Consider the following 20,274-nt stretch of genomic DNA (forward strand, 5'->3'; position numbering starts at 1 on the left):
TCACGTCCAACCTCAAGGAGAGGCCATTTTGTATTTAATCAGCTGTGGTTTTCGCCAACAAGAAATGTGTTAAGAGGTTTCTCACTTTCCTCTCATTGCTTCTCTTCTATTTTTCGCCATCATCTTAATCTCCATTTATTGGTTTATGATCGCATAATGTGAAACTTCATTTCAGCTATGCAGAACTCCTTTGAAAGGTGAGATATTGTGGCTTGCCCCTACTTCTTTAATTTCTATTGTGTTTCACTGATTGAAGAAATGTTTTGAACTACAGTTTTTACCAAATGCTTACACACATGTTGCAGACTTTGGCTCACTGTGTCAAAACTTAACACACAGGCCGAATGAGGCAAAGAACATGGAGATAAACTTCTAACTTATACGGCAAAATGAATCAAAACCTAACAATCCCATTTCAAAACTTTTACACACATGCACCTTTGAATTACTCTTTCCTAGCAGCAACAACACACAGATGGGCTTTATGCAAAACACAGCTGTCTTCAGTACTTTGGATGGTTTTTGACTTTAAAAGTACCATACAGCCGCGCAAATGAGAACAAGAAGAAGAAAAAATGGTTCAATTGTTTTCCCTGTTGATGCAGTTATGGTCTTTGGGGATTTAGTCAGTTGGCAAAGCTTTGGATTTATTTTTGTTGTTTGAGATTTCCGGCGCTTTAGTCACTATTTATAATCCCAGTGTTGTCCTAATAATTATTTCCATTATGTTCACTATTTACTTAAGCAAGATGGGTAAGTGTACATACTCACAGGGAAGAAAGTGGAGTGAAAGAGAATGGGAAAGAAGAAGGTTAGACAAAAACAAACTGATATTTTTGTTCTGTTACAATGTGCATTCAAACCATCATTCTACAGTATTTGACTCAGGCTAGCCCCAACAATCTGAATTATGAAGAAAAAATTAATACATTAATGACTTTGAGACTTCATGATTGGGTCCTTTAAGTATTTGGCACGTGACACAGATGTACAGGGATACGTGTGTGTTGCTGAGTTACGGTTACGGACTTACACAGGACTATTTTATATTTTATATCAGATCCCTATCAGTATTGTGTTGCATGCATTTAGTTAAACTGAAATAACTCCATAAGCTGGGAAAGGTATATGACCCCATGGAAGTATTTCAAAGCATATTGCATTACTTCCTTAAATGCATGGTTGTCAATATAACCATACGTGTATCTGTCTGGATTCTTGAAAACTTGACATTTCTGAAGAGAAATTATGTTCTGTGTCCTTAATCACATTGGTACAGCGTGTGTGTCTGGCATAATGACAAACAAGATTATGAGCCTGTCGCTGGGTAAGGTTGATGACTGTGAGAGACGGCAGCTTTTTAGAGGATATAGGTTTTATTCTTATTTCTTCACCTTTCACAGATGGGACAGTCTCCCTGTCTAGTGAGCCATCCGTCTGCCTGTGTGTGTGTGTGTGTGTGTGTGTGTGTGTGTGTGTGTGTGTATGTGTGTGTGTGTGTTTGTGTGTAGGCAGCCCAGTCTGCTTGTGCTTTCCAGAGGCACTGTGTGGGGATTGCCTCAGGTTGTTTGCATAGGGGTGGATGTGTTGAAAGACAAACTGCTGGGACACCTCTCGAGTAAACATCAACTGCGTGCTTGATTTGATCTGCAGTGCACCCACAGGAGGGGCCTTTTAAATGTGTATACTACTTTGTGTTTAAGCAGATACTCCCTGGCAGACATAGAAATCCCTTTCAAATGACACTTACAGAAGATGGTAGCGCAGTTGTAAACGTTTAATACAAGCAAGGCACTGGCAAAATGTGCTCAAACACAGTTAACTGGTTAGCGCCTTTTTAAGCCAACATAAATCTCTCAGAAGAAACATTATCTGTGTCAATACACAGTGTACAGCAATGTGTGTGCTTTATAACTCAGTTTTGAACAGAAAAAAATATGAATGATTTTTTGAAAATAACAGAATTGGTAGCAGATTGTTGTTTAGCTGGAGAACCAGACTGTGTGACTGCACAGCTTTTTTACACCAATTCGCCTCACCGTATGTTTGTTGGAAAATAAAATGTGCTCGTTGCAATGAAATATAACAGAATGCTTTCGAAAATAAGTCATTATTCCTGGGTGTAAACACATTTTCTGCAGCCTTTTCTTTTTGCCTAAACAAGGAGGATAACTTAGTCTCTAAGTTTTTTTGAATAGACTGGTACTTGTTTGACCAATGCTAGCTACACGCTTTAGTTAAGTGTGTGTGAGAAACAGTCATTCCCTTTGCCTCTTTGGTTTCCATCTATGCTTTACTGTGAGAGTGCCAATGTCCAGCCCCACTGGTCAGACCAGAGGGTAATGGGTGGAATGTCCTGTGAGTCCTTCAGCACTGAGAAAACAGCATGCAACAAGGCTTGCAACTTCCCACCAATCAATACATGGACTAACTGCCACTTAGGCCACTATGCCATCCTCTTTCGGGTCTGGAGTAATGAACTGCAATAGAGAAATGATAATAATGATGATCATAATGAGTGGGATAATAACAAGGCAATCACAGGGTGCTGTAAAGGGAGGCATAAACTGTGATCTATGATTGATCTGTTGCCAGGCTGGCAGCTTGGCAATAGGGGCACAAGTTGCAGGGTGAGGCAGCGTGCATCCGTAGTTGATGCCACTTAAATACATTTACCAATATACAGACATAGTTGCATTGTTCTGAAGCACCATGAATAACACCCAATGGCAATGCGGCCACAACACCTTAGAAGTGGTCAAAAATTCCACTGGCATCCAGTCTCCATGTGTGCTTTAAATAAAGAGCCACTTCATCCAATTGACAATTTTCTTTTGGTTGTTGCTAAATTTAGCTAACAATCAGATACTTCTGGTTATATTTGTTTTCCTGATATCACTCACAAGATTTTTGTTACAACGTCAAAACAAATAAAGTGAGGGAAGAGCCACCCGCACAGAATTCTTCCAAAAGTTAAGAATATGTTTTTGTTCTTGGTAGAAAGGTCCAATAAAAAGTGTTGACGGAGAAGTTTTTTAAAATTAAGCAGAGTATCAGAGACAATGATGGATAATAATTTCATAATTCTATTCAGCTTCACTTTATTATAGGTGGAAACAGCGGTCTCAGGGATATACAGGTATATCTAAAAACCAAGGCAAATAAAACCCAAACTATTTGATTTGATATATATATCAAATGTACTGAATTCGGTATAAATGTTTTGTCTATTCCTCAAGCTGGCCACTCATTCTGAGTTTGCTTCGTCCCATGATCTGTACTTCCAGTGATTCACACATACATTACATTGTCCCTGCTCAAAGGTGTGTGTGGGTATGTGTGCATGTACGTATATATTATGGTCTCCATTGTAACCCCTTGCAAGTGTGGACTGCTTCTTATACATAGGTTATTTTCTGTGTGTGTGTGTGTGTGTGTGTGTGTGTGCGTGTGTGTGTGTGTGCGTGTGTGTGTGTGTGTGTGTGTGTGTGTGTGTGTGTGCGTGCGTGCGTGTGTGTGCGTGTGTAAGTGTGTGTGTGTATGTGTGTGTGTGTGTGTGTGTGTGGTGAGCCTTGGAGAGCCTGAGGACTGGAAGCTGCCATCAACATTGCACAGGTTTCTCTTATGAGCGTTGGGATGTGTTGCTTTGTATGTATGTGAGGCCTTTGCAGCCGGCCCAGGCTTGCCGAAGGGAACGCAAGATGTGTTTGAATCCCGTTGACGAGTTTTAACAAAAGCCATATTGTAAAGGGAGGATCCTGTCTCAGCCATGATAACAGCTGCAACAATGCCAAACTCTGTGCCCTGATCGGGACAAATAGGCAGGACAGGATAGTTTTGTTTCTTATGGCCCATTTAGTCAGATAATACTGATGATGGCCCAAAACAACCTTGAGCTATGACAATTCCACAGGGAATTTTAGGAGACTTTGAATAGGTCCGCGAGATACATATATATATTTTTTGGGGGGGCTTTTCAGATGTTTTTGGCTGTGAATATGCACAAAAAGGGTCCACAGGCACAGGGGTGCAAAAGGACAAGGAAAGCAAAAATCTAAACAATTTGGTTTAAAAAATACAACACAACTCAAATTTGAATCGAAGACACATTTGCATGCTTATAATGAGTCCCTCTGAGATAAGCAAACTTGTATGAGCGTGAGAGACGGAGTGAGTGTGTAGGTTATGTTCTTAAAGTCATTTTAATGTATATTATACAACGGTAAACACCTTCACAACTAATTGCAGTGACTTGTCATGAAAAATGGCAAGGATGCATCAATGTCCAACGCTGCATATCAATGCCATAAAAACATATCTCAATGATGGCTCACTCCATTCATGGTAAGGATAAACCAGAAAGGGCACACAGCTACACACTACTGCAAACTCAGTTTTTGCTCCAATATTTACACTTAAGGCAATCAATCAAGTGGCAGATCAGTCAGCAAATGTTCAAATAATGTAACTTGCCACCCTTCCAAACTCCCAAACTGTTTAGTTGTTCATAATTCTGAATACATGCCACATTCAAACCAAGTCAATACACTGTAGAAATGACTTAAGATGGGAAGTTTTCGAAACTGTGCAGTGCATTACTTTGTCTTCTGTATGAGTCAAACACCACTGAAAATAACAGATGGTGCAGGTCTGTATGCATGGCCATAAAACTTGACCTGTGCTCAAACAGCTACATCATGAGTCCATACCCTATCAATAGTGTTTATTGCTAATTGCAGTGAACTGGAATATGGAGAGGTTGAGATCATTAAAGAGCTTTAATGGTATGGTAGTTGTACTTGACTTTGATTGCTTTTTTCAGTTACTCTCCCTCGTCTGGGGAAGTGCATTCTTATAACAACAAAAGATGCCGTCCAAATTCTGCAATTGATTTGATAGTTTGAGGAGGATGCTCAACAAAATTTGGGCTTTTATCTAGCACTTGCTGATATATCTTCGGTCAGAAAATTGCTTCTAACAGAGAAGATATTTGCCATGTCAAGTCATGGTCAACGTTTCAAGAGTATTTTATTGACAAATAAAGGAGACATTAAAATGCCTAATGTCCTGCCACAGTAAATTGGTATACCAAATGCAAATCAGGTCAGGCTAAAAGACAGGGTAATTCACATTTGTTCTCATTTGCAACATGCTTGTCTTCATATCAAAATTATAATGTGGATTCCATATTTTAAAGTTAACTGTACAGAGTCAGACATATATTTATGCCTCATTGCATAACAGGGGGGAAAGGCTTGTAATACAATTCAGTCTACATGGAGGACCTTTGTTTTTAGTATTAACCAACTAAATTAATAATTCAAGATTATTGGTCCAAAGTCAAACACATCTGAAAAATTACTGTCACATTTATTTTTGGATTAAACAATATTCACTAATACCAAACTAATGGTGAATAGAGTGAACATTTATAAGGTGCAATGCAATACAAATGTTTGCAATTAACACTCATTATTATACAGTATAGCTACTATGCTTAAGACAACACTTTTTAGATCAAATTAATGTGATACAGGCACTATGATATAACGCCCCTAATAATGAACCAGTTTCACCCTCAGGTCCCCTGGGTGACTGGCAGAGGGGTGTGATGTCACGCAGCCTGGCACCTGTACCATAGCATCAGGGTGGACATGTCGACCAACCGTCATATCACACACACACACACACACACACACACACACACACACACACACACACACACACACACACGGTTTGAGTCAGTTCCAGAGAGGTTGGTAGGGAGGCATCTACAGTGGCAGGCGACTAATTAAAAGTGAAGTGAGTCCAAGCTGTTGAATCGTTGGCCTTCTACCTACGAGGCTTAGAGATGACAAGCTCCCCACCAGCAATAGTATCAGGGGCCTGCAAACACACACCAAACTCCATTGGCTGTACACTACATGCACATGCATTTGGCCCTCCTTAGGATACATACAGTATGACTGTATAGACACTGTACATGTAAACCCTTTCCCAAGCTGATGGCAAACATCTAACAATCGTAGGACCAATAGCACATCCATCATTACAATCACATGTATCATGATGATACTTCTTATGAGAAAAAGCCTGTATGTTTTTACAAATCTCAAAATTGTAGCTGAACACATTACATGCAATTGCGTATACGGTCTTATTCGGAATAGCATTGACTCAAGCAAGTCAGGGAAAATATAAATGTATGCTGATACATAGTCGAAAAGTAAGAGGCCAATATGCGAGTTGAACTTTATGATGCTCTACAGGCATATTGTATTGCTGTATTGAACCCAAATCTTTGCCTGCATTTTTATATTCATGGTAATATGGAACCAAAAGCATATGTGGCTCTCTGAAGCTGCCCATTGAAGAAAAAGAAAAATGCCATGGAAAAGCTTGACAATAGTTGAAACAGGCTAGATTAAGGCGACAGGCGACAATTAAATACAGCCTTGTTCTAAACCTCATCATTACAATGGTACTCTTTATAATCAATAACAATTACAACCGTGCAACGCAGTTCATTGTTTTGCTTGGTCCAATACTTTTTCAAATGTAATTTAATTTGACTTGTTGAGGGAGCCCACTTCTACCGCTAGGCCACTATACCTAGGACCAAAAAGGCTGGAATCACACACACACACACACACACACACACACACACACACACACACACACACACACACACACACACACACACACACACACACACACACACACACACACACACACACACACACACACACACACACACACACACACACACACACACACACCAGTTTGCAGAGAAGTGAGTGTTGGTATATTTACCTCCTCTGGGAAATAAATATAAAAAAATAGTATGGCGGCGCGCACGGACGCTGCGGCTCGGAGCTCTCTACCCCAGTGTTTCTTATTGCTGAGTGTATGGTTCTGTGTGTGTGAAATAACACGTATAAATGGGTTCAAACTTGCATACACCAGTGCAGAGTTGATGAACATCGGATTTGCATGTAAAATCGACATTACACCGGATTTTCAGCAGTCTCACAACATACCGCCAGACATAGCGAGACCACCGAGCTCTCCCTGGACTGTTGTCGGGTCTGGGAGGCGACGCAGACGGCGTAGGGAACGGAAGCAGAAGCGGGGATGCAGAGCGGGTCTGTTTGCTAGGCTAAAGAAACAGCCCCTCAGACCGGCTCTGCCGAGCATCTTCTTGAGTAACGCCAGATCGATGGTCAACAAAACAGACGAATTGGAGTTATTGATGGCGGGGAATTGGCGCACTCGGGACTGTTGCGTAAATATGCCTGAACCCCCGCCCCCCGCCCCCCTCCGTCCCCCCGTCCCCTACTGGACATAAGAAATCCTCTATTTTTTTTAAAAACAGACACTCAGATTTTTTATTTAGCATAGTTTATTAAATTATTGTTGTCTATTGTTGTCTGTGTATGCATGTATGCTAATTTGCACTGTGGGTGGTGAGCACCACCCTAATTTCGTTGTACTGTTTGCACAATGACAATAAAGACTGAATCTGAATCTGAAAGAGGGGGGAACCTGTTCTGTAATGAGTTGAGAGGAGACGAAGGCTTGACACACAAAGATGGATGAAGATACATATCTCCAGCACAGTTTTTGAGTGTCTATGTGTGTGAGTGTGTTTCTTTTTGAGAGAAAAAAGATTAAGAAGTATAGTGCCAACACAAAGAATGAGAGGGAAACGGAAGTAATAAAAGAAAAGCGGACAACATATTTGCAACAAGAAGACAGTGTCTGTGTGGGTGTTTTTGTTTCCTTGTTTGTCTGAGGGCGTCACAATAAATGTGCATCTGTGTGCGTGTGTGTGTGTGTGTGTGTGTGCGTGTGTGTGTGTGTGTGTGTGTGTCTGTGTGTGTGTGTGTGTGCATGATACAATTGAATCACAACATGTTCACTTTGTTACTGTTTGTGTTTGCCAGTTTGGATACCTAGAAGCCTTCATTTACCTGTGGGAGTTTGTGTGCGTCTGGCATCCACTCATTAGTGTACACCTGTCTCCCTGACCTGCCAGTCTCATCCATCGTGTGAGCTGCCTGCAGTCATCCACTTCCCAGACTGCCTGACCCAGCTACATCCATCTGAGCTCAGCCAGACAGACACTGTTCAAACTATAGCTCTGGATGTGTGTTTCCTCCTGGCTGGTTTGTGTGTGTGTGTGTGTGTGTGTGTGTGTGTGTGTGTGTGTGTGTGTGTGCGCGTTTTGATTGACAACATGGCAACCATGAGTCAGTGCAGGCGTGATAGTCTTTGTATATCCGTCTGTCCTTCGCAGTGACTATCTATGTATCTGCTGCCTTTAGATTCAATATAGTTTGCATTCAGAGGCCATTCTGGGTAACCAAGTTGTACCACAAATCCATCATTTATTCAATGCTTTTACTTGGGAAGAAAAGAAAAAAAGAAAAACACAAAACACTACTACTAAAACAACAAATCCATCCATACATTTGTTTATTTTCCACTACTTATTCAGGTCCTATGTCATGGTGGCAGCAGACTAAGCAAAGTAGCCCAGATGTGCATCTCCATTCTCACTAGCCAACTCTAGCCCTTCCTGAGGAATTTCAAATAATTTCCAGTCCAATAGATCTCAAGCCTGGCAGCACTTGTTTGGACATTCATGGATAACATGCACTGACAGGAAATTTGATTCGTCTCAACTGAACACTGCTGTTGACCAAGTCCATCCTGCACTGACAAAGTCAACCTTTTCTTAAAATAAGAGAGACAGGGGGGATGTTTACCTTTATCAAATACCATTTATTTTTCATCACAAATTTGCCTTCAACAACATGCTATTGATGATACAGTATAGTGTTCTTTCACATCACTTATCTAACAAAATACATGTATTCTATTCAACAAGACCTCCACTTTGAAATAACAATTGAAACTGATGAAAACCAGCATTAAGCTGCTCTCTCAAATCAAGCAGGCTTTTCGGGCTGATATTTACCCAGGGGAAAGAAGGAATTCCGACTGCTAACATTGAATCATGAACTTACTTATGCAGTCATGAAAGACCACCACAAAAAAGGCTTCAGAATTAATTAGTTTGGAAATGAAAGAGAAGGAGACAGCTAGAGGGAGGGGAAGGGAGACAGGCGGACACTTGTTGACATTTCTAAGGGTTGGTAGTATCAAAGGCTTGATGCCTGTGATCTGCTCCATGTTCTGTGTTAACATGCAGTCTTGGAGCCGGCATGTTGTTTTGCCTGTGCTGCTGGGAATCAAAAACCTGGATGTCATTTGGGGGGTTTGCTTCTAGAGACAACTGGGAAGGAGAGATAGGAAGGATAGCTGGTACCAGACGGTTTACATTCAGACCAACTTGAGTGATCTGTATCAACACAGAAATAATCGAGATAGACATTGATGAGTTTAATAGACATGGAAGCGCTAGACCAATGTGAAGCTTTTACTTTGTTTAACACACTAAGCGTGAAAGGTTCTTTGTAAATAAGATAATACATGTATGTAACAAAGTAACACAAATTAACAACAAAATGTATTTATTAGTTTATGTAGCATCGTTTTATATCAACAACAAAATAAATCCAATAATTTAAATGTATTAAGGTAATCACATTGTTTCAAGGGCAGATCTTAGTTGCCTAGTGCTAGCTGGTGCCCTGAGACAATTGTGTCCATAATGGAAATTCACCATTCTGAATAAATTGCTCACACTATTACTGATCAGCAAAAATCAAACACTTTCCCATTTAAATAACAAACATGCTAAATGTATTCATTGAATAAATCATATCTACAAATTTCCCCCCAAAAGGCCTGCCTTACAGGGAAATCAGAATAGTTGCTGGGTGGGTGGCTCATCACAGTGGTCCACATACTGTGAGTCAACACTGCTTTATTGTTGACATGAGAATAGTGACAGCACATATTTGCAACAACAAAAAGATAACGCATCAAAAATAGCATCAGTGGGAGCCAAAGGTATTTTCTTCTTAAAAAAATGATTGGATGGTTTACACAGAGAAATGACCCCATATGAGACACTGTGGGGCCTTCTTACATGTACATATTTGCAATTTACAATTTGCATTTAAGACAATGCAATACGAATTATGAATTTAAGAGGGACATTTTGGTGGCTCACTGAAGGAATATCACATCATCACCTGTGTTTAGGAATATCAGCACACAATGCAATGGCAATCCCATTCAATATCTGTGGAGACATTTCACCCAGCACTAGACGTCAGCCTCACAATGGCACCACAGGGTCAGTCACAGAGTCAATTAAGTCAGTTGGCTTGATCGTCTAAAGACCAGGGCCATGATGTCTATACTTTCCTTTGTGCCAGTTCCAATAGATGTGAAGATATTTCAAAGGACAAAACTGATTTTTTTCCTGCTGGTGGCACAAGATGAAAAGTCACGGGATCACAAAAGTCAGCATAATTTATTATCCGGAGACCCAAGTTCTTAACAATCAATCGTTGATCATCCATTAATCATGCCCATCACTACCAAGAAAACCACTACATTGGATATAGGAAAAAAAATATGAATTTGCAATATTGACATTTGATCCTTGATCCTTTTTAAAGCTGTCCCTACATCTGTATAAGCAAGTCAGTGAATTGTTTTCTAATGTGTCCCCTCTCATCACAAATGACAACCCATTGGATTGACTTAAAACAGCAGTGCCACGGGGTAAAAAGTTATTTCCTTTCCAAATGAGGGAATCCCTTGTAGCAAAATATTTACACATTGCAAGTGTATATATGGTGAGTTATTTAAGTGCTCATCATTTAACAAAACATTGCAAAGAACATGCCAGAAGGATATGAATGGCGTGTTGACAGCTAAGTACAGTAACTTGGCATTGATCCATCTGTACAACTGAACACACTTTGACAAATTACTGGGCTGAAATATGGAAACCATATATTTCATCCAAATGAAAACAAAACCAATACATCACACAGCGCCATCTTGTAAACAGCGTCTTAATTGATGTCAAGAGAAAACCGAGCAAAACACTGTTAGACATTTTCTTTCCTTACCAAGCAATTGCAGTATTTCATTTTGAATATATATTTTCTGGTATTGCAGTCTTGGTCCCACAGTCAAACATCTGACATTGTAGCAGCTCTATACTTTATTAACATAAACGAGGGTAACCAAAGAGTGGGTGAGAGAAGGCTTTAAACTCAAGCAGACATAATGAAGTGAACATATATAGTAGGCTATACTAGGGGTGTAAGGAAAGATAAAACAGGATAAGAATAGAAAAAGAAAAACATCCTGTGGCATCGGAGCTCTGCCTGCGTACCAGTTCTAATGATTCCGCTCATTAGTCGGGTTCTCATGACAGATAACTCCATTAATAATCTATGGCTACTATGGTGGCCATGACAGAGAGGGAGAGCCATGGGGATGTTGCCTCAGAGAGAGAGAGAGCAGTGCTGTCACTTGCCTAGAGAGCCTTGAGAGCCCCATACGACCCTGCCTGAGCTGATGTATACATCCACGATAAAGATAATTAAATAATCTGCAGGAAAGATGTTTGACTTGAGTCTCAGATAAGTAATTATGAGCTTTTCACTGTCAAGCCCCCCCGGCCGGGCCTATAGTTATTTCCCTTGAGTTTCGCTGTCCAGTATGCACAGCTGCCTTCCATTAATGTGTGTGCTTGCTCACCATAACCCAGTGATCAACCTCAACCAGCCACTCTCGCACTCTTGTTCAACCCCTCACCATCCTTCACACCCATTGTCCCTACAATGAACCTTTAATTATACTTGACTATGCTTGTCTGTATGAGTTTGGGTCCACCTTGTATTAATTAAAACACACACATGGGGATGTTGATGGCGAAAGGTCCCAATTGACCTTTTTGGCATTATTCAGATAAGTCCAATGTATAGGAAACGTTTTGCTTGTGTGAGCATGAACCCACATGGGGGCACCTTATTAACTGAGGCCCCTGAAGGCTATTTGAGGCCAATGCAGGAGCTGTAGGCAATTACTGAAACACACTTGAGACACAGTGGTAAATCATACATTATTGTCCCATCCACACTTTATGATTTATACATCTCTCCATGTTGACAACTGTTCACAGTGCGCATTCGAGTGTTTATAGCCGATCTACATAATTTTTCCACAAGGTAATTTGTATGATTCATTCCAAGGCATGCTAATATTTGTGTTACACTGCATGGGAAGTTTGTCAGTGTGGCACGACTTAATGCATGCTCTGATCGCCTTTGCTATTTAAAAAAAGAATAAGCAAAACACTTCATGCAGTATGATCGTAACTGTGTCCCAGAGTTTAATTGATGATTTAATATTTTCCCATGGCAGCTCACTGCAGTGCTGCCTTCCTCTGATTTAGCCAAACATGGGAGCAGAAATATCGGTGTAAGAAATTAAATCTGGGACTGCAGTCATTGCTGAGGCATTTTAATTATATTCAATTACGTTCCTCTGTGTACAACAGTTTCCTCATCCATCCATCAAATGCAGCACGTTTGGAGATTTAAGTTTGTCATAAATATAGCAGAACAATACTGCAATCTAATACAATGGCCCTTCAATAAATGCCCTTTTCTTAGGTGTTGTAAGGGTTATTATATCTTGGCAGAGAAATTGTGCTGATTTGTGTCGTATTCATCCACACTACACAGATACATAGACAGACACAGACAGATAAAGGGATCAATACTAGGTGTATCAGTCACAAGTTAATATTGCCAACTAGATTTAAATGAATGATAATTCACTCCTACATCCATGATCCTGTAACACTGAGCTGTCTGCACTCAACCCCCCCACCCCACCACCACCAAAGTCAGCCTTTGAATTATTTACTACACTTCTCCAGAGAAGCTGGCAAGGGGCCCCCGCTGTCTGCTGTTGCATCCTCCACACACATACCAACGCACACTCACAGACCTCACCAAGTATCCAGTCCTTGTCTCTGGCTCGCAGCCATTTACTATACATGAACCCAGACCTCTGCATTTTACTCTGGAAAGCAATGTAGTAATTCACTTGACCTATATTGGCAGAGACATGTTATACAAGGAGTGTAAGAGTGTCGCAGGGGTGTACATCTAATCCAAAGCAAACAGTAGTATTTATACTGTAAGATTTCAAAAGGACAGCCTGGGATAACACCACACAAATACAAGTATGGGAAACAGCGAACAATATGTGGTAAGAAAGAGATATTAATTAGACTAACTAAGCAATGAGTGAAACAAATGGGGAAAAAAATATCAAAATGGATACGTCACAGGAACATAGCAATCACAGTAGGTGGATTAATACGGAAGATTTTGAAATAACATTCAAACAGTATTAAAAATGAACGTTTAAATCATATTTACTGTATGATATTATATTATCCTGAATTATAAAGTGATGTCTTTCCACAGTCTACAGTAGAGATCCACTAATGGCTCAATGGCTATCCAAGTCTCCAAATCATTACATATGGGTTGTTTCACGTATTTGGTGTGACAGTGAAGGCAGCAAACAAGCGGTACTGGTAAAACTGTACAATCAAGGTAACAAAACAATCTATCTGTTAATACCTAATGCACCAATCTGCCAATGCGCCACGCTGGCAAACACCCAACCAAGCAAACCAGCCAATCATCAAATCAACCAAACCGTACACAGCGGGCAAAACAACTGCCTTGTAACCTTTTTTTCCCTCCCATCCTTACCTTGGCAATCTGGACACACCAATTGAGCAACAGCTGGGATCCGATGTTGTCCTTGTGCTCGTGGACATAGTCGAGCAGGCACCCGTGAGGCATGAGTTGTGTGACCAGCTGGATGGTGGGGCTGAGGCAGACACCTAGCAGGCGGACCAGGTGGGGGTGCTCCATGCTAGCCATGATCAGGGCCTCCTGGAGGAGACAGATACACACTCAGGCATGTGGGGAGAGAGGAAGGAACTTAGGCAACAGCCAAATGGCAAAAACAAATAAGGACAATGTTTGAATAGTTTTGTCTGCCTTCTTTAATTGTGCTGTCTGAAGGTTTCTGTAATAAAAGGGAAAAGTGGCAGTTGAAAAGTAAAAGTAAATGTATGGGCTTTCAATGTATGGGTCCACCATGTGTCCGGGGTTTTCATGATCAGAATAGCATATTGTTCTGTTTTTTAAAAATTACAATATTTAAATGCATTCACTTGAAATCACTGTTAATTTGATAACATGAACGCATTTTCCGCATATAAAATACAAAAGACACTTAGCCTCCTACGTTGATTGAACGACTATGTCCTTATCTCTGCCACTAACGAGAAAGGGGCCGTAACAAGAAAACATATCGAAGTGTGGATAAGTACTGTATTCATTGTAATATTTTGCTCAAAGTGGTAGTCACCCCAGTTAGTGTCAAAAGAAAAGGTTCAAAGACACACCACACTACTGAGAGTTTATCATGTCTACAGGTGCAGACTAAACTGTCAAAGACCATAAGAACCCTTAACCTGTTTAACACAGAAATGTCTCTTGAAGCGAGCAGCATGGTTCCACTAAGTCAGAAACAGTAGCTTTTTATTCAAAACCTCAACATCAATGTGACACAATGCTCCACTAGACTGTCATTGTGCTCTGCAGTAAACTAAAAATGCAGTAAATACACCAAGGTGAGAAGACGGTGGTTGTTGGGTCTGAAGTGTTGCCTTTAGAGAATATGCTGAAAATATACTGAAAATATGTTCATATGAAGAAGCTGCTCCAATACATTATTTAGAGAGTTTTGAACGTGCCTGTAGTGTAAACACCTTTTATTTGTGGGATTTTTAGTACAAGAGCAGCCTTAATGTATTAGTTTTCAACACTGTACGATTGTAGCATATACCACTTGTTATTCAAATGATACAGAAGCACTCACAATGAAAACAATTAACGATCTATTCTGTGCAACTATGCAACTCGCCGACACACGTGAATACACATACCCACACACATACAAAGCACCGTCACTACAGGGGTTATGGGTTTTATATGACGATTCATCATGAGATGGATCGCTGTGCAGCAACTACACAACATCGGCGGCGGCTGTTGTGGGAGTGTGCCGGGGAGAGACGGATATACAGTGTGTGGAGGTCCACTGAACACTGACTGAGAGATACAACCCTAACACAGTGTAGCATGGAGCAGTATATTGCTCATATATCACAGCGCTTGCATAATCAGACCCCCACTCATCTGCTAGAGGTTCAAAGTGACGGATGATGGTAGAGTGAGGACGATGGTAAATCAAAGCAAAGTCTGTGACACACACATGGGCCTTTCCGCCTGCCTGCTGTTTGACTGCTTGGACCAGTTCACATTCAATTAAATCACACATCCCTATATGACATGTTTTCCTAAAATGTCTTAATTCTTGTACACATGGACAAGATTCAAATCTGTGAATCAAAGTCCATAAATGACATAACGATAGCACAGTATCCTAGGGTACATTTTTACATTCCAGATGTTTAAACAAAATGGTATAACATCTACAGTAAAGGCTCTCACTAAACAACCAACGTACAAACTCTTGACCACACAACACTGGGCTTTCAGGTGCAAGTAAGAATGGGTCACTAACTTTTTAGTTTTTTAGTTTGATTTGCCTGAATCATTCAACACAAAAAGCCTTTTCTTATGTTGTGCAACATTTCAAAGTAAATTCTTGTATTGATTTGTTTATAATTTTGCTGTTGAATAAAACAGACATAATAAAACAGATTGTTTCAATATTTTAAAAACAGTTATCTAGTAATTTAAAAAATTGTCTTCAGATGCCTTCAGAGTTATATTACAGCTAAAGACCTGAAACTTGCAGTATTATGCAAAACGTAGTCACACAATTTGCTTTAACAAACCTAATCTGAGAGAGATGTATTTAATTATTATGTTGAATACAATAACATTTATTATTTAAATTACATTTATTTTCATCCAGATCAGCATTCAATAGGTGAACGATGAGTACAATACGTACAACCCAAAAATTGCAAGAATTCTGCAATCAACATCAGACAAACACAATGTATACTTCTAGTGCTGCATTTTATAAATGATAGAGATGGAGGGACAGAGTTCTTTAGGATTTGATTTGAGGTCATTTTAAAGTAGTTATAATGTGTAACAACCAAAGGATTAAACAGCATCCATAAGAAGATCCTTAAAAACAAGGTTCATTATTGAATGTTATAAATATATTGTATGCACAGTATGCATTTCAAATGGCTTTCCTTCACACTTATTTAGCATAACAAGTATGTGAAACCTTAATAATTATAAGAGATGATGATATTCTTCATACACATGGGAAACAATGCAATTTATAAAGGATAGACCACAAGGGTTAATCCTGCTTTGGTAATAACAAACCTTGAGCAGGAGTTTGGCTTTTCAAAATGAAAAACAAACTATAGCATGCCTTGTCTGCCTGTGGCCACTATCATGGATACAAACACAAACACACATGCACACTCTAACACATGCTCATGCATGACAATATTCCAGAATATTGACATCCTATCTTTTTGTTAGGCACTTAAAGCATTTGATTGCTGTTTGAAAGGAGAAGCCTGCCTCCTCTAAATAGCCCACAGGTAAGGAGTGTGAAGCCCTAAACAAACAAACACAAACACGTACGCACGCACGCACGCACACAGGCATACACACACCCACACACCCACACGTACACAGACTAAAGGACAATCAATCCTCTGTGACATTCTTCAAACAGTCAGTGGCAAGTGAACATGACCTGCAGCTAGAAGGTCACCAACCAGAATTCCCCGTCCAGCTGGGGAAATATGGAGGGTTAAAGTAAATTAATTGCAGTCTCCCTTCTCTCTGTAACTACCACTGGTGTTCCCTGGAGCTGAGGCTGAGCCCCCAGCTGCTAAGCAGTCAATAAGAAAAGACTGAGGAACTGGATGAATGTGAAGCAAGGAATTGCTGGAAAAGACGGTGGAACTCAGACAATCTTAGTGGGGAAAAAAAATGAATGAACCAAACATCAACAAGTTTGCTCTCTAGCCACTCTTGACACTTGTATCGTTCAATTTGGTTTAGTTTGTCTCTCTGATTTCTTGCCCACCAAATCCCATTCTCTGTCTCCCAATGTGTTTCGCTTTAGACTGGTTGGGTAGTCAGTCTCAGTTACACAGGTTTCATGTCAGTTACATTACAAATGTGCTATCAGTAATGCAATCTGCTTTCTAACCACTATCACTGCTTCGATAATAAAAAAAATAAAAATCCCAACCAGATGTCTACTCCACTTCTCCACTGCCTAAATCAATTCACCACCTGATGTGAATTTGAACCTTATTTTGTTTGTCCTCTCCTCAAAAAATGTGTAAGGACGTCAAGCATGCTGTGTAAATAAGCATGATTAGCTATGGATGTACATTCTGTCGCACAACCCAACCCAGAGTTGAATGGGGTTAATTGGGACCGGGGAGCTGGCTTTGTGTCAAAGTAAGCATGCCCGTACACACACACACACACACACACACACACACACACACACACACACACACACACACACACACACACACACACACACACACACACACACACACACACACAGAAGCAGGCATACATCAAGTAATTTGCATTATGCAAAAGCACTTTTTTTCTTCTTCTAGTACATGAATATGAATTGTTAATAGATTTACATTTCTCTTCCGCTATACACAGTATAGCCCCATAGCTATACTGTCTCCGTACATGTTGTCCTTTCATTGCGGAGACTTGTTCTCTAATGTTCTAGAGTCTAGTGCTACATCCTTTGAGGGGCGTGTCTATAATCTAGACACGCCCATCAAAGGATGTAGAACATTACATTAAACACATGTAGGATATTCATCAAATATGTCTTGATAAAAATGTAAAATGCTAAGACTTAAAAAAATCTTCCCTTTAGACTGTCAAACTAAGTATAAAACATGAGTGCAATTGGGTCACTTTCAATATGTGTGTGTGCCTGCGTCGGCATGTGTATGTGTGTTGATGGGAGTTATTTCATCTACATTGCATCATCACAGGGCGATAATTTCAATTTTTTTCACTTTAGTTTTGAAATGAGCCTAGCTGAGAATGTTTAATAAATGGGGCTCTGCGCACTGTGCTGAGAGCCTGTGGCATAGTGTGTGTGTGTGTGTGTGCACGGTCGTATAAAGGGTTCCTAGGGGCCCCTGATGCTTTCTATTCTGGTATCAATGGGGTCGAAACGTAGCACTCTATTACTTAATTTCACCATTGGAGCTAGTGTCTAGGTGAAGTTCACTCAAAAAAATACATGTAAAGTGGTTTCACTCTTCTGGTCACTGCTTTTAAGATGGCCATTAGCAATGTGTCACCATAGCAACATAATCCTGACATGTAGGCCTATATATTGTATCTGCTGGACTGACCTGACCGAAAACACCTCAAAATACTCCTGTAAAAAAGTATTTGTACCACACGTTTAGTGAGAAAGTAGCGAATTTGTGTAACACATGACTTGAGACATTAAAACAAAACTATTAGGTTGTAGCAACATAATAACTGGAATTGATAGATTTTTCAAGACACTCACGTCCATGAACTCCACGTTAGCCTTGGGTCCAGTGGCCTCACTTAGGATTTTAATGGCCACAGGAATCTTCACCGTTTCTCCTTCTGGGATCCAAATACCCTAAAGCAACAAACACACAAACAGAAGATGAGTCATTATACTGGATGGGGAGTCAAATAACTCCATCTCACCAACATTTTATTAGAAAAAGGTTAGTGAACAATTTGTGAATTGAGGGTCACTGGAAGAGTGTGAGACTGTTCTGCATATTATTATTAAAGGTTATTTTGTCCTTTGAAAAGACATGGGAAAAGGTGTTTAATCATTTTGAAGGATCTCATTTGAGATGAGATTAAAGTGTTTTAGCAGCTGCTAAAGTGGTCAGAGCATTTAGGAGGAGAAACATTAGCCCCTTTTACACAGAGATTGTGGCATATTGACGGAACAACATCACTCCAATATGCCGGCTTTGCCGGTCTGCTGGCGCATCAGTAGCCCCTTTTACACAGCGTTACGGAATGAAAGAGGTGCTTGTAAACAACGTCAGGTGTGACGTAAACATTTAGCGCCGCACCGGTCAGCTGCTTTACAACAATAACACTGGCCGGTGAATTGAGAGCAGAAGTGCTGGAGCTTGCAGTAAGAGGGCCGTATTTTACTGTCCCCACGATGTGCCGGTTGATCTCACTATGCGCTGAGTCCAACATCACTGGGACTGTCAACCAAACTGACAAAATCACTCCGCTCACTGCTTCACCTCTGTGTCTGTGTGTGTTTGGGTGACAGGCTGGCTGTGAGCGAGTCTCTTTGTGAGAGCAGTGCTCTGCCATTCAGACATACACATACACACAGTGTGTGAAGTCACGTTACTGTAGACAGAACTAAAGTGTGGATATAGGCTCAGACTTAGGATAATAATAGCAGCGGCGATCCGGTCGCAGCCTAGCTTAGCCTAGCCTAGCTTTCCCATTGTACAACTTCCCCTGGGCAGACATAGACTCATAAACTCTGCAAAATGAAGCTAATATGGTCGCATGTTTAGAACGTAGACTATGGAACGTCAAACGCCCCCCTGTTCCGCAACAACAAGCTGGCCGTATTTATACAGAGAGGCGGAACCAATTGTGTCGGCAATCTTACTACCCCCCGAGGTAGTAAAATTCCCGGAACAATCTCTCGCACCTTTCTTCCCCCGTTCCGCAACGGTCGCATTTATACAGCTGGGCAGAGGGCCGAAATTCCGGCATATTTCCGGCTTTCACTGGCTGTGTAAAAGGGGCTATTGAGTGCCTCTCAACTTTTCCAAATGTGTGCTATTTTTGTGCTGCTGTAATGTGACTACATATCCCCCAGTGCTAGAAGCACTCTACAGGAAATAAAACACCTGTGTGTATGTCAAATGTAAACCAGTTAGTGTTAAAACTCAATGTACTGTAATATTGAAGGTAATACTGATCTTTTCCAGGTCAAGGGCAATTGCTCAAATGTCTTAAAAATGACAGTAAAATGGATCGATAACATGATATAGATTACATTTGAAGTAATCAAACATTGTGTGTTCATTGTTTTCTTTATTCCACTACACCTTCCTGCTTCAGGCCTACATGGGCGTTCTTGTGTGTGTGCTACATTACAAAACAGGCTTCTTCTCAGACAGGCGGCTCGTGTAATGAGAGCGTTATATTG

General features: G+C 40.5%; 1 protein-coding gene across 1 annotated transcript in view; it reads right to left on the reverse strand.

Annotated features, from left to right (window-relative positions):
• Positions 1-20,274, reverse strand: part of erbb4b (erb-b2 receptor tyrosine kinase 4b) — a gene marked incomplete at its 3' end in the record, with an annotated part of 297,976 nt that overhangs the window by 32,666 nt on the left and 245,036 nt on the right. Inside the window, exons 19-20 of the mRNA XM_080038662.1 lie at positions 18,610-18,708; positions 13,731-13,916 (exon numbers count right to left, since the gene is read on the reverse strand). Coding sequence (XP_079894788.1) covers positions 13,731-13,916; positions 18,610-18,708 — 285 coding nt within the window. The remainder of the gene's footprint in view (positions 1-13,730; positions 13,917-18,609; positions 18,709-20,274) is intronic.

The sequence above is a fragment of the Ammodytes marinus genome (genome assembly GCF_949987685.1).
Source record: "Ammodytes marinus genome assembly, chromosome: 12".
NCBI classification, from domain to species: Eukaryota; Metazoa; Chordata; class Actinopteri; order Uranoscopiformes; family Ammodytidae; genus Ammodytes; species Ammodytes marinus.